We start from the raw sequence: 13,427 nt of genomic DNA, 5'->3' as shown, positions 1-13,427 counted from the left end.
CGGCGCCGGGGAGCCGCTGCCTCGGGGACCCCGCGGGCGGGACGTCGCGGCCACCGCGCCTGCGCAGCCCCCCGCCGCCCGCCGCCCGCCCCACCGCGCAGGCGCCCCCGCGTCCCGCGCCCCGGAAGGGCTTCTGCGCCCGCGGCGACCCGGAAGCGGCCCTGCGGCGGGCGGGAGCGAGCGCGCTCGGGGCCGGCGGACCGCTCGGCTGTCGCCCGGACGATGGCGGGGACGGCGCTCAAGAGGCTGATGGCCGAGTACAAGCGTGAGTGCGCGCCCCCCGCCCCCGCCCCCGCCGCCCGCCCGCGCCCCGGCCCCGGCCCCTCCCGACCTCCCGCCCCCATCCCCGCGCCTGGTCCCTGCCCTGACCCCTGACCCCGTGACCCTCTGCCACCCCGGCCCCCCCCCCCCCCCCGGCCTGGTCCTCTCTGGGGTCCCGGCGGCCCCGTGTCCCGGCCGCGTCGCGAAGCCCTGGGTCAGGCCCCGGGGCGGAGGGGGCCGGGGGGTTGGCCCCGGGCTGGGGCTGGGGCTGGGGCTGGGGCTGGGGCTGCGGCTGGGGGGCCGCCTCGAGACCCTCCGCCCCCGTCGGCGGGAGGACAGGGCGGCCGAGGGCGGGGGCGGGGGGGCCGCCGGGAAGGTGGAGCCGAAACTGCTCGAGAGAAACGGGAGCCGCGCATTGTGACGCGCCCGAGGGGACAGGTCAGAGGGGCCCCGCCTGATGGGGCCGCGTTGGGGTGAGGCCCGCCCCCTCCCCCTCCCCCTCCCCCTCCCCCTCCCCGGGCCGAGCTCGGGACCGCTCGGTGCCTCCCGAGCCAGCAGCGTGTAGCGTGTGGGGATGTTTGGGGACGCGGAGGGAGAGGCCGGAGCCCAGGACCAGAGCCCAGGACGGCCCGTGTCCTGCCGCTTCGCAGCGGGACGTTCCCTCGGAGGAGCTGCCGGCGGGGCTGCCGCGGGCCTGCGGGTGGCTCCGAGCTGCTCGTGCGGCCGGGCCCTCCCCGTGGCCCTCCCCGTGGCCCTCCCCCGTGGCCCTCCCCCTGGCCTCCAGCGGCCCCGGCTCCCCCGGGCGGAGGCCCTGCAGGCTGCTGCTCTTACCGCGGCGCCGGCCCGGCGGGGAGACTTGCAGAGGGAAGTCGGAAACACACTAAAGTGGCTGGTAAATGTGCGCGGAGCTCAGTCCCTCAGCAGACGGCCCGGCTCGGGGAGCCTCGCGTCCGGCGGGAGCAGGGATGGGGGGGGGCCCTTAGAAGAGATGCTTGGTTACCTTCTGCCCGGCCCAGTGCCCTCTGCGGCAGGGACAGGGGCACGTGCAGGAGATGCGGGGCCAGGGTGGGCAGGGGCGGGGTGGCCGCGGGACACGGGCCGGGGGCGCAGCGCAGGGGCACCTGCCGGCCCTGCCGCCTGCTGGGTGTAGTCGTGCAGCCCGGCGGCCTCCACTCTGCGGCCAGGCCTTACTCTCTCCCGTCTGTGGGGACGGAATCGGGTCCGGGCCGCCGCTCGGGCGCAGACTCTGCCTTGTCCAGCTGCGTTTCCTGAGGATGTTCGCGTCAGCAAAGAGTGCTTTTCCTTGTACCGTATCCACAAAAACCTCGTCTGTGAGTCCGACCCTGCTGTAGGTTTGCAGCAATAAGATGCAGAGAACAGCTGACTTCCACGTCTGTATCGCAGAACTGTGACGTGCGCGTTTTTACACGTGTTTGTGTGGCATTCTGGGGTATCTGTGGAAGGCACAGCCCTGAAGATGCCCCCTCGGCTTGCTGGCCCCTACTCATCCCATCAGACGCAAATCCAGCGCTGCCGTGAAAGGCGTAACGCACAGGTTCCAGGAGAGCTGACTTACAGGGAGGGAGGTTAGCCTGGATCGTTGGGGTCTGACCCCAAAATCACAGGAGGAGCTGAGACCCTGGAGGAAGGCAGGAGAGGTGAGGCGGGAGGGGAGGCCCCCCTGCTGTGGCTGGCTGGGAGGATGCACACATGGCCAGGAACAGAAGCACGGGGTGGCCCGCGGCACCTGGGACTGACTGCTGGGTGCTGGCGGTCGGGATCCTGGAGCCTCCGTCCCACAGCGGCAGGGACCCGGGTTCTGCCTGGAGCCTGAATGAGTTTGGGGGGACACCTGCCTTGATTGCCTTGTAAGACTCGAGGCACAGAACTGCCTCCCTCTTCCGACATATGGAGACTGTAAGGTCAGCAGTGGGTGGTGTTTTAAGCGTTGAGTTTGTGGTGACAGCAGTAGAGAATGGAAACTGTGTCTCTGAGGGGAGTTCTGTTGTTGCTGGATCTCAGAAACATAAAATTCCATTTCATGATCCTCCTCTTTTGTGAATTAGCCTCTAGTTGGTCTTACCGTACGGGTGACATATCCATTGTAAATGTGGATTTTATAGAAACAATCTCTCTGTGAAATGGGGTTTCTTTATTTATTCATGAGAAAAAGAGGGAGAGGCAGAGACACAGGCAGAGGGAGAAGCAGGCTCCATGTACCGGGAGCCCGACGTGGGACTCGATCCCAGGACTGTAGGGTCACACCCCTGAGCTGAAGGCAGACGCTCAACCACTGAGCCCCCCAGGCATCCCTGAAATGTACTTTAGTAGATTATTGGGATAGGGTTCAGGGATATTTTTCATGTTGGGGAATAGTCCCAGAACTGTAGAATTTTAGGGGTGGTGGTGGAACCTTGGCTAGGATTCTGTTCAGCCTCTGGTTTTTCACATTTTGCAGGAAATTGAGTAATAAAGGCAAAATGACAAAAAAAAAAAAAATTAAAGGCAAAATGATTTGCCTACGTTCTTAGGACCAGGAAAAAGGTGTTAGAAAAAGAACCGAGATTTTTTTTTTTTTTTTAATTTATTTTAAAGTAGGCTCCACATCCAGCATGGAACTCAGTGTGGGGCTTGAACTTTTGACCCTGTGATCAAGACCTGAACTGAGATCAAGAGTTGGACAGTTAACTGACTGGACCATCTAGCTGTCCTAAACCCATATATTTTATTTTATTTTTTAAATATTTTATATATTTGTTAGAGAAAGTGAGCGAGCACAGGAGCGGAGGCAGAGGGAGAAGCAGACTCTCCCCTGAGCAGGGAGCGTGACTGGGACTCGATCCCAGGACCCAGAGATCATGACCCGAGCCAAAGGCAGACACTCAACGTTTGAGCCACCCAGGCGCCCCAGAACTTATGTATTTTAAATGGGATCTTTTCTTGATGTTTTCTTGTCACACAGCATCCAGCCTTTCCGAGAAGTGTCAAAAATAGAGTTAGGTATTGGTTTGGGGGGGTCTCCTTTAACAAAGGAGCGCAGGCCGAGTGGCTTAACAAAACAGAAGTTTGTTGTCTCTCTGTCTGGAGGCCCGAAGGCCCAGGTCCAGGTCGCCTGTTGGCACGGCCACACCCTGGGGGCTTTCGGGAAGAATCCATCCTGGCCTCTTGCAGCTCCTGGTGGTTGCCAGGAGTTCCTGCTGTTCCTTGGCTGGGGGCCGCGTAACTCCCATCTCAGCCGTCGTCGTGGCTTGGCCGTCTTCCCCGAGGGAGGTGCCAGTCAGTGGTAGGACTCACCCCACTCCAGCGTGACCCCATTTTTCCTGGAGTGCATGCGCAGACAAGGTCCCACGCACAGATTCTGGGGGACACACGCAGCCTCGTGCCATGTGGAGTAGCCTCGGACGTGAACGTGCAGAACTGGGCACGTGCTCCTCCCTTCGCAGTGCTGCTCCCACAGTGTCTGTGTCTCAGTTGCTGGCCGCCACAGCCCTCCGGTTTTCTGGGCTCGAAACCTTAGATTTGCCCTTTTGCCCTTGATGACTCCTTTTGTTTTATATTCACATGTCACCTGTCGTCCTGGAGACCCACACGGTCCATGCCACTCACCTGTGGCCTGGATGACTGCCGGGACGGTCCTGACAGGTTTTCTGCTTCTGCTCTTGTCCCACTTTGTTCTGTCCTCAGCACAGCAGAAGATGCCATTAAAGCTCATCAGGTCACGTCCCTCTGCCCAGGACCCTTCGTGGCGGCAAGAGCCAAAGTCCTGGCGATGACCCCTGCCTCTCGGTTCATCGGTCCCCTGCACTGCCACCCCGACTGGCCGGGTCATGGGCGCATGTCTCCCCTGGGTAGCACCCCCAGCACTCATGCCCTGCTCCCCCCTGGAGAAACCTCCTCTGAACCCCCGGACTCCACGTGTCCTTCTGGTTACTGTCCTCTTTCCTGGCAATATGTCTTTTGAGCTTCTCATAACAACTCTTTATTATGAAGGGAATTGTGTAAGAGTAAATGTGTATGTTCAGATGAAAAGTGAATGGACATCTGTACCCGCGGCACCCAACTTAGGAATCAGCACTAGCAGTTAACTTAGAAATCTTCGGGCTCCTTCCCTCCAGCCCTGCAAGTTACTGCTGCTGAAATTTGCTGACTGGTTCCTTTCCTCTTCTCTGTCTTCTTACTGCTTAGTATACTTCTAAGCAACATACTGTGTATTTTTGCCTGTTGTACTTAATAATTGAGATGGACTCACACAGGTGTGTTCTCACAACTTTCTCTGAGCACTTTATGCAAGGTCTGTATCCGGAGTGTGATACAGTCACGGAGCCTTCCCGTGATCCGCCTTCCTGGATGATGCCAGACCGGTTCCCTGGGCAGTTGCCCCGGGCACAGCGCATTGAATGTTCACGGACACCTTGGTGTTGGGCAGGGTCTTTTTTTACCAGCCTGGTGGGTGAGGTGCGGTTCCTCGTGGTTTTGTGTGTTGTGATTGAAGTTGAGCATCCTGTCACGTTTATAGGTGGTTTATATTTTTTCCTTTGTGAAATCTGTTTGAGTCTTGTACCAAATGTCCATAGAGTGGTTTGTCTTTCTTTTACTGATTTGTAGGTGTTCTTTGTATGTTGTCTATTCCTTTATAGATCCCTAATCCATTGTTGGCTATATATAAGTATTTTATCCCTGTTTGTGCTTTGCCTTTTCGGTCTTTGTGGTGTCTTTTTTTCCCCCAGCCATCTTTTTTTTTTTCTTTTTTTTAATAAGCAGTTTTGTTAAGGTATAATTGACATTCAATAGGTTAATATACTTTAAGTGTACAGTTTGATGAGTTTTGGTGGATGCACACGCCCATGAAGCTATTGCCACAATCAGGAGGATGGGTGTAACCACTGCCCCGTGAAGTCTCCTGCTTCTAGAATCCACCTCTCCTGTGCCTTCCTGTGCCCCCAGGTCCCAGGCAACGACCAGCGGATCTGCTTTGAGTCACCATAGATTGTTTTGTCTTTTGTCAGGATTCTTTCATCCAGCGTAATTCTGTAGCCTCCCATCCTCCCAAGTAATGTCCCATTGTTGTATGCTCAGTCCGCAGCATATGGGTGGTTTCTAGTTCTTGGTGAATACAAATAAACCTGCAGGAACATTGGTGTGCATGTCTTTCTGTGGACATATACTTCCATTTCTCTTGGGTAAATGGGTCACCTGTGAAGTTCATGTTTAATTTTTAAAGAAACAGCCAAACTGTTTTCCCAGGTGGTTGTACCATTTAACATTTCTACCAGGAGTGTAGTAAAGAGTTCCAGGGGCTTCACTACTTGGTCTGCACTTGGTTTGTTTGTTTGTTTGTTTGTTTGTTTATTTATTTATTTATTTGCACTTGGTTTTTAAAATTTTAGCAATTCTGTTGTGTGTATAGTGGTATTTCATTGTAGTTTTTAATTTTTTTCATTTTTAAGATATCTTAATTTATTCTACAGTGTTCTGTGTTTATTTTTTAAATTAAATTTTTAACTTAAATTTATGTAAACTAAAAAAAAAACCCAAACCGGAACAATTCACTCATTTCTCCCATTTTTCCACTCCCTTGCCTCTGGCAATCCCCAATCTGTTCTTTGTATGTATGCCTTTACCTTGTTGTTTTATGTATATACACATATACATATATATATATAGTTAAAATTTTCTGTGTACGAAGGGTCATACTGTATTTGTTTTTCTGTATCTGACTTACTTCACTTAGCATGATGCCCTTTCCAGGTCCATCTGTGTTGTTGAAAACGGTAACAATCCCTTTTTTACGGCTGAGTAATATTCCATCGTATATAGGCTTACCTTGGAGATATTGTGAGTTGGGTTCCAGACCATCACAATAAAGTGAATATCACAATAAAGTTGGTCAAGTGAATTTTTTTGGTTTCTCAGTACATATAAAAGTTAGTTGGGGATCCCTGGGTGGCGCAGCGGTTTAGCGCCTGCCTTTGGCCCAGGGCGCGATCCTGGAGACCCGGGATCGAATCCCACGTCGGGCTCCCGGTGCATGGAGCCTGCTTCTCCCTCTGCCTGTGTCTCTGCCTCTCTCTCTCTCTCTCTCTCTCTGTGACTATCATAAATAAATAATTAAAAAAAAAAAAAAAAAACGTTATGTTGGGATCCCTGGGTGGCGCAGTGGTTTGGCGCCTGCCTTTGGCCCAGGGCGCGATCCGGGAGACCCTGGATCGAATCCCACATCAGGCTCCCGGTGCATGGAGCCTGTTTCTCCCTCTGCCTGTGTCTCTGCCCCTCTCTCTCTCTCTATCATAAATAAATAAAAATTAAAAAAAAAACATAAAAATAAATAAAAAAAAGTTATGTTTACTCTGTACTGTAATCTGTTAAGTGTACAACAGCATGTGTTAAAAAAAACAATGTACATACCAGTGTTTTCCCCATTGTATATTCTTGGCTCCTTTGTTGAAAGTTACTTGTCCATATATGTTTGGATTTATTTCTGGGTTATTTTATTCCATTAACCTATGTGTCTGTTTTTATGCCATAGCATTGTAGAACTGTAAAATCAGTGTTTTAACTGCTACAGCTTTGTGATACAGTTTGAAATCAAAGAGCGTGATGCCTCCAGCTTTGTTCTTCCTCAAGTTTGCACTGGTTATTCTGGTCTTTTATGGTTCAATGCAATTTTTAGGAGTGTTCTGTTTTTTGAAAAATGCCTTTGAATTTTGATAGGGATTATATTGAATCTGTACATTGCTTTGTGTACATTGCTTTGCCCATGTAGTCCACATTAAAATGTGGCCATTTTGATAGTATTAATTCTTCCAATCCATGAGTATAGAGTATCTTTCCATTTGTGTCTTCGGTCTTTCATTAATGTCTCCTGATTTTCATTATACAGATCTTTTACCTCCTTGCTTAAGTTTATTCCTAGGTATTCTATTCATTTTTGTGCAATTATTAATGGGGTTCTTTTCTTAATTTCTTTTTTTGATAATTCACTATTAATGTATGATGCAACAGATTTTTGTGTATTGACTTTGCATGTATCATGCAACTTTACTGAATTTGTTTATTCTAACAGTTTTTTGATGGAGTCTTTAGGGTATTTTATGTATGTCAGTTGCAGACAGTGACGGTTTTACATGTTCTTTTCCAGTTTGGATGCCTTTTATTTCTTTTTCTTGCCTAATTGTTCAGGCAAGGATTTTTAATTCTCTGTTGACTATGAGTGATAAGAATAGGTATCCTTGGGGCAGCCCAGGTGGCTCAGTGGTTTGGCGCTACCTTAGGTCCAGGGCGTGATCCTGGAGTTCCGGGATCAGGTCCCACATCTGGCTCCTTGCAGGGAGCCTGCTTCTCCCTCTGCCTGTGTCTCTGCTTCTCTCTCTGTCTCTCATGAATAAATAAATTTTAAAAATCTTAAAAAAAAAAAAAGAATAGGTATCCTTGTCTTGTTCCTGATATTATAGGAAAACCTAGCTTTTCACCATTGAGTATGGTATCGGCTGTGGGTTTTTCATATATGGCTTTTGTTATGTTAAAGTATGTTCCATCTCTGCTTACTTTGTTGAGGGTTATCATAAATAGATGTTGAGTTTTATCAAATGTTTTTCTGCATCTGTTGAGATGATCATATGATTTTTAACCCTCATTTTGTTAATGTGGTTTATCATATTGACTGATTTGCAGATGTTGAACTATTCTTGTATTCCTGGAATAAATCTCACTTGATCATGGCGTATGATATATTGTTTTGATATATATATTATATATATATATCAAATATATATATTTTATATATATATTTTTTAATATATTGTTGAATTCGGTTTGCTAATATTTTGTTGGGAATTTTTGCATCTGTGTTCACCAGGAATATTGGCCTGTAATTTTCTTGTGGCATTCTTGTCTGGTTTTGGTATTATGGTGAAACGATAAAATGTTCCCTCCCCTTCTGTTTTCATTTTTGCTTCTCATTCGTTTGTGTGTTTGTTTAGAAGACTTTGAGAAGAACTAGAATTAGTTAATTCTTCCTTGCACGTTGGGTAGAATTCACCAGTGAAGCCATCTGGTCCTAGACTTTTGTTTGTTGGAAGGTTTCTGATTTCTGATTCAGTCTCTTTAACAGTAATCAGTCTGTTCAGATTTTCTATTTCGTCATGATTCACTCTTACTAGGTTGTGTGTTCCTAGGAATTTATCTATTTCTTCTAGGTTGTTCAGTGTGTTGGCATATAGTCATCCATAGTAGTCTCTTATGATCCTTTGTATTTCTGTGGTATCAGCTGTAACATCTCACTTTATGTTTTTGAGTTTTCTCTACATTTAACTCCCTGAGTCTAGCTAAAGGTTTGTCAGTGTTATCTTTCCAAAGAACTAGCTCTTAGTTTCATTATTTCTATTGTCTTTTTAGTCTGTTTCATTTATTTCTGTTCTAATATTTGTTACTCCCTTTCTTCTACTAACTTTGGGCTTCATTTATTCTTTTTCTGGTTTCTTGAATTATAAAGTAAGGTGGTTTATTTGAGATTTTTTCCTGTTTCTTGAAATAGGCATTTATCACTATGCACTTTTATTTATTTTTTTTAAGATTTTATTTATTTATCATAAAGACAGAGAGAGAGAGAGAGAGAGAGAGAATGGCAGAGACATAGCCAGAGGGATAAAAGCAGGCTCCATGCAAGAAGCCCAGTGTGGGACTCAATCCCGAGCAGGAAGCCCAATGTGGGACTTGATCCCAGAACTCTGGGATCACGCCCCGAGCCCAAGGCAGATGCTCAGCGGCTGAGCCACCCAGGCGCCCCTGAACTTCTCTTTTAGAACTGCTTTTGCTGCATACATTTTAGTATGTTACATTTCCTATTTTTTTAACTTTTTGTCTCAAGTTTTGTTTTTTTTTTAATTTCTTTTGATTTCTTCTTTGACTCATTGATTATTCAGTAGCATATTTAATTTCCATATATTGTGAACATTCCGGTTTTCTTCATGTAATTACTTTCTAGTTTCATATTGTAGTCAGAAGACATACTTTATTCATTTTTTTAAAAGGAGTTTATTTACTTATTAATGGGAGACACACTGAGGCAGAGACACAGGCAGAGTGAGAAGCAGGCTCTCTGCGGGGAGCCGGATGCGGGACTTGATCCCAGGACCCTGGGATCACCACCTGAGCTGAAGGCAGACACTCAACTGCTGACCCACCCAGGTGCCCCCCCAAAAAGATACTTTATATGATTTCCATCCTCCTAAATTTGTTAAGACTTATTTTGTGTCCTAACATGTGGTTTTCCTGGAGAACGTTCCTCTTACACTTAAGAAGAATGTGTATTTGCTGCTTTTGAGTGGAATGCTCTGTAAATATTTGTTAAGTCCATCTGGTCTAAATGTGTCCTTTAAGGCCAATGTTTTCTTACTGATTTTCTGTATGTAAGTGGGGTATTAAAATCCTCTACTGTTGGGGATCCCTGGGTGGCTCAGCGGTTTAGTGTCTGCTTTTGGCCCAGAGTGTGATCCTGCAGACCCGGGTTTGAGTCCCGCGTCGGGCTCCCTGCATGGAGCCTGCTTCTCCCTCTGCCTGTGTCTCTGCCTCTCTCTCTCTCTCTCTCTCTCTCTCTCTCTCTTGAATAAATAAATAAAATCTTAAAAAAAAATCCTCTACTATTATTGTAGTACTGTGTATCTCTTCCTTTAAGTCTTTAAGTCTGTTAAAATTTGCTTTATATATTTAGGTGCTCGTATGTTGGGTGCTTAAATACTTAAAAATGTTATATCTTGTTGGATTGATTCATTTATCATTATATAATTCTCTCTCTTTTATTAGTCTTTATTTTAAAATCTATTTTGTCCAGATTTTTTTTCAGTTTCCATTTGCATCTTTATTTATCCCTTCACTTTAGTCTGTGTGCCCTTACATCTGAAGTGAGTCTCTTTGTAGATGGGTCATTTATTTATTTATTTATTTAGATTTAATTTATTTATTCATGAGAGACACAGAGAGGGAGAGAGAGAGAGGCAGAGACACAGGCAGAGGGAGAAGCAGGCTCCATGCAGGGATCCTGACAGGGACTCCATCCCCGGGTCTCCAGGATCACGGCCTGGGCTGAAGGTGGCGCTAAACTGCTGAGCCACCCAGGCTGCCCTGGGTCTTTTATTTTAATCCATTCAGCTACTTCCTGTCTTTTGATTGGAGAATTTAGTCCATTTACGTTTAAACTAATTATTGATAGGCTTGTATTTGTTGCCATTTTGGTTAATTGTTTTCTGATGCTTTTTGTAGTTTCTCTCTGTTCCTTTCTTCTCTGCTTTCTAATCCTTTCTGGTTTGATGCCTTTCCTTGGTAGTATGCATATATTTCTTTATCTTTTGTATGTTTGCTACAGGTTTTTGCTTTGTGGCTACCATGAGGCATACATATAACAACTTATGTTTATAATCTATTGTAAGTTGACAGTAACTTGTTTCTTTTTTTTTTTTTTAAGATTTTATTTATTCATAAGACACACACACAGAGCACACACACACACACAGAGGCAGAGAGAGAAGCAGGCCCCACACAAGAAGCCCAATTTGGGACTTGATCCCAGGACTCCAGGATCAGGCGCTGAGCCAAAGGCAGACAGACGTTCTGCTGAGCCACCCAGGCATCCTGTAACTTAAGTTTCTAAAGCTCAACATTTTTACTCTCCCTTGCCCCCACATTTGATGTTTTTAGTGTCACACTTTACATCTTTTTAGGTGTGTATTCCTTAACTAATTATTGTCATCATAGTTATTTGTACTACCTATGTCTTTTAACCTTCATAGTAGCTTTATAAGTGCTTAACCCATTATACTTTTCCTATATATTTATCTTGTCAGTGAGATTTATTCTTTCACATGTGTTCTTGTGAACACCCTTTCTTTTCAGCTTAAAGAAGTCCCTGGAACATTCCTTATAAAGCCAGGTTAGTGGTGAGGAACTCCGGTAGCTTTTGTTTCTCAGGAAAACACTTTATCTCTCAACACTTCTGAATGATTACTTTGGTGTGTGGAGTATTATTCTTGGTTAGAGATTTTACTTTCAGCACTTTGAATATATCATGCCAGTCCCTCTGGCCTGCAAATTTCTACTGAAAAATCTGCCAATAGACTTAGGGGAGTTTCCTCATATGTAATAAGTTGTTTTTCTCTTGCTGCCTTTATTTATTTTTATCTTCCTTCCCCTCTGCCCCACCCCATCTCTTGCTGCTTTTAAAATTCTTTCCTGGTCTTTAATTTTTGACATATAATTATAATGTGTCTTGGTGTGAGTCTCTCTAGGTTCTTCTGATCTGAATGTCTATTTCCTTCCTGAGCTTAGGGAAATTTTCAGCCATTACTTCTTCAAGATTTCTGGAAGCCCCACGATCCAAATATTAGTCTGTTTCCTGTTCTATAAGCCTCTAAGCTATTTTTGCTTTTTAAATTCTTTTTTTCTTTTTGCTTTTCTGATTGACTGAGTTCCACTGCCTTGACTTCAAGCTGACTGATCCTTTCTTCTGCTTCATCTAGTCTATATTTCAGGTCAGCTATTGTAGTCTTCACTGTTGTTTAAGAGAGAGAGAGAGAGAGAGAGAGAGGAGGGGGACATAGGGAGAGGGAGGAAGAGAATCTCACACAGACTCCATGCCCAGGGCAAGGCCCTCCTGCACAGAAAGACCAGGCTTCTGAATCTGTGGCTTCCTGCTTTCCCTTGGGGTGGTAGCTGTTTAAGAACTCTTTCTCCATTGGTTAGAGTCCTCTGGGACCCACAACATAAATCCAGCTGGTAGCCAGAGTCAGGTGATGTGGAGATGTCCCCTGGCAACAGTCATAAAATTTGGGGCACCCGACGAGTGTGAGCTCCTTTCTGTGTGACACTGATAATTGCAGTTTCATGGGACCAGGAACTCAAGCTTCCCTGGCCTCCAGAGCTGGGTGATCAAGAGGTGTCCTACCAGTGACAGCCATAGAAATCAGGGCACTAGATACACACGTAAAAGCTCCCTTCAGGGAAATGCTGGAGCCCTGGAGCACAGCAAAGACAGAGGGTGAAGGTGGCGCCCCAGTCTCCGTCCACAGAGAAGAGTGTTCCAGTAGGCTCTTGCTCTCAGGCTGGCCCTCTGATACAAGCAGGTGAGCCTCCTTCACTTAAGTCTGGTACAATCCGCGGGCTGCCTCTGAGCTGGGCCCTAGGGTGGATGAGTCCCAGTGTGCAAGCCCTTTAAGGGGAGGTCTTGTAGGTTGCTCCTGGTCTTGTGGGCCTCAGGATGTGAGTCCCATGGAATTTTAAAGTTAAGTGTTCTGGGGGCTTGTCTATCCATGGGTATCTTAAAAGTTGGAGTGCTGCTGTGTTTTGTATATTCACATGCCATCCTAAGTGTCAAGTCTTTTGCTATTTTTAATGTGTATTGTTTTCTTAGTAAGTTGTAACACTTTATATGATGTAGCTGCTAGTCTTTTGTTGGATATTTTGTAAATATTGTCCTATAAACTATGGCTTGCCTTTTTTGTTTTTAAGATTTTATTTTTTTTTAATTTTTATTTATTTATGAGAGGCACACAGTGAGAGAGAGAGAGAGGCAGAGACACAGGCAGAGGGAGAAGCAGGCCCCATGCACCGGGAGGCCGACGTGGGATTCGATCCCGGGTCTCCAGGATCGCGCCCTGGGCCAAAGGCAGGCGCTAAACCGCTGCGCCACCCAGGGATCCCAGATTTTATTTCTTTCAGAGAGAGTAAGTGCAAGAGAGCAGGAGTTGGGGGGCAGGGGAGAGGGAGAAGCAGATTACCCCTATCGCAGGGAGCCCCATCTCAGGACTCAATCCCAGGACCCCAGGATCATGACCTGTGCCGAAGGCAGACACTTAACTGACAGAGCCGCCCAGGTGCCCTGCTTGTCCTTTTTAAAAATTGTGGTAGGAAAACATAATTTTATCCTCTTAAGAATTTTTAAGTGTACATTATGGTATTCTTAACAATATGCATGTTGTACAGTACAGCTTTAGAACTTTTCTGTTTTGTGTGACTAAAGCTCTGTATCCCTTGAATGGCACCTGCTGTGGCTTGACTTTTAATCTCCATCAGGGTCCCTTCTAAAGAGCAGAGGAGTTTTTAATTTCACTGTAAGTCCAATTTATTTACTCCTAAAATATTTCATGCTTTCTATGTTTACAAAATCCTTGTCTAAG

At 46.7% G+C, this 13,427-nt stretch overlaps 1 protein-coding gene across 6 annotated transcripts in view; it reads left to right on the top strand.

Annotated features, from left to right (window-relative positions):
- Window positions 1-117: 117 nt before the first annotated feature.
- Window positions 118-13,427, top strand: part of UBE2G2 (ubiquitin conjugating enzyme E2 G2) — a 38,449-nt gene continuing 25,139 nt past the window's right edge. Inside the window, exon 1 of one of the 6 annotated variants that reach the window (XM_025462164.3) lies at window positions 118-265. Coding sequence is in view for 2 of the 6 variants with exons in the window: in XM_025462157.3 (XP_025317942.1) it covers window positions 223-265 (43 nt within the window). In the remaining 4 variants the exon portion in view is untranslated. Of the gene's footprint in view, window positions 266-678; window positions 735-1,044; window positions 1,154-1,556; window positions 1,920-13,427 lie in introns of those variants that run through there. The other 5 variants (XM_025462157.3, XM_025462159.3, XM_025462158.2 and 2 more) reach the window with 5 other exon arrangements.

The sequence above is a fragment of the Canis lupus genome, chromosome 31 (assembly GCF_003254725.2).
Source record: "Canis lupus dingo isolate Sandy chromosome 31, ASM325472v2, whole genome shotgun sequence".
NCBI classification, from domain to species: domain Eukaryota; kingdom Metazoa; phylum Chordata; class Mammalia; order Carnivora; family Canidae; genus Canis; species Canis lupus.
The sequence above is the reverse complement of the archived record's forward strand: the minus strand, read 5'-3'. Positions and strand labels throughout refer to the sequence as shown.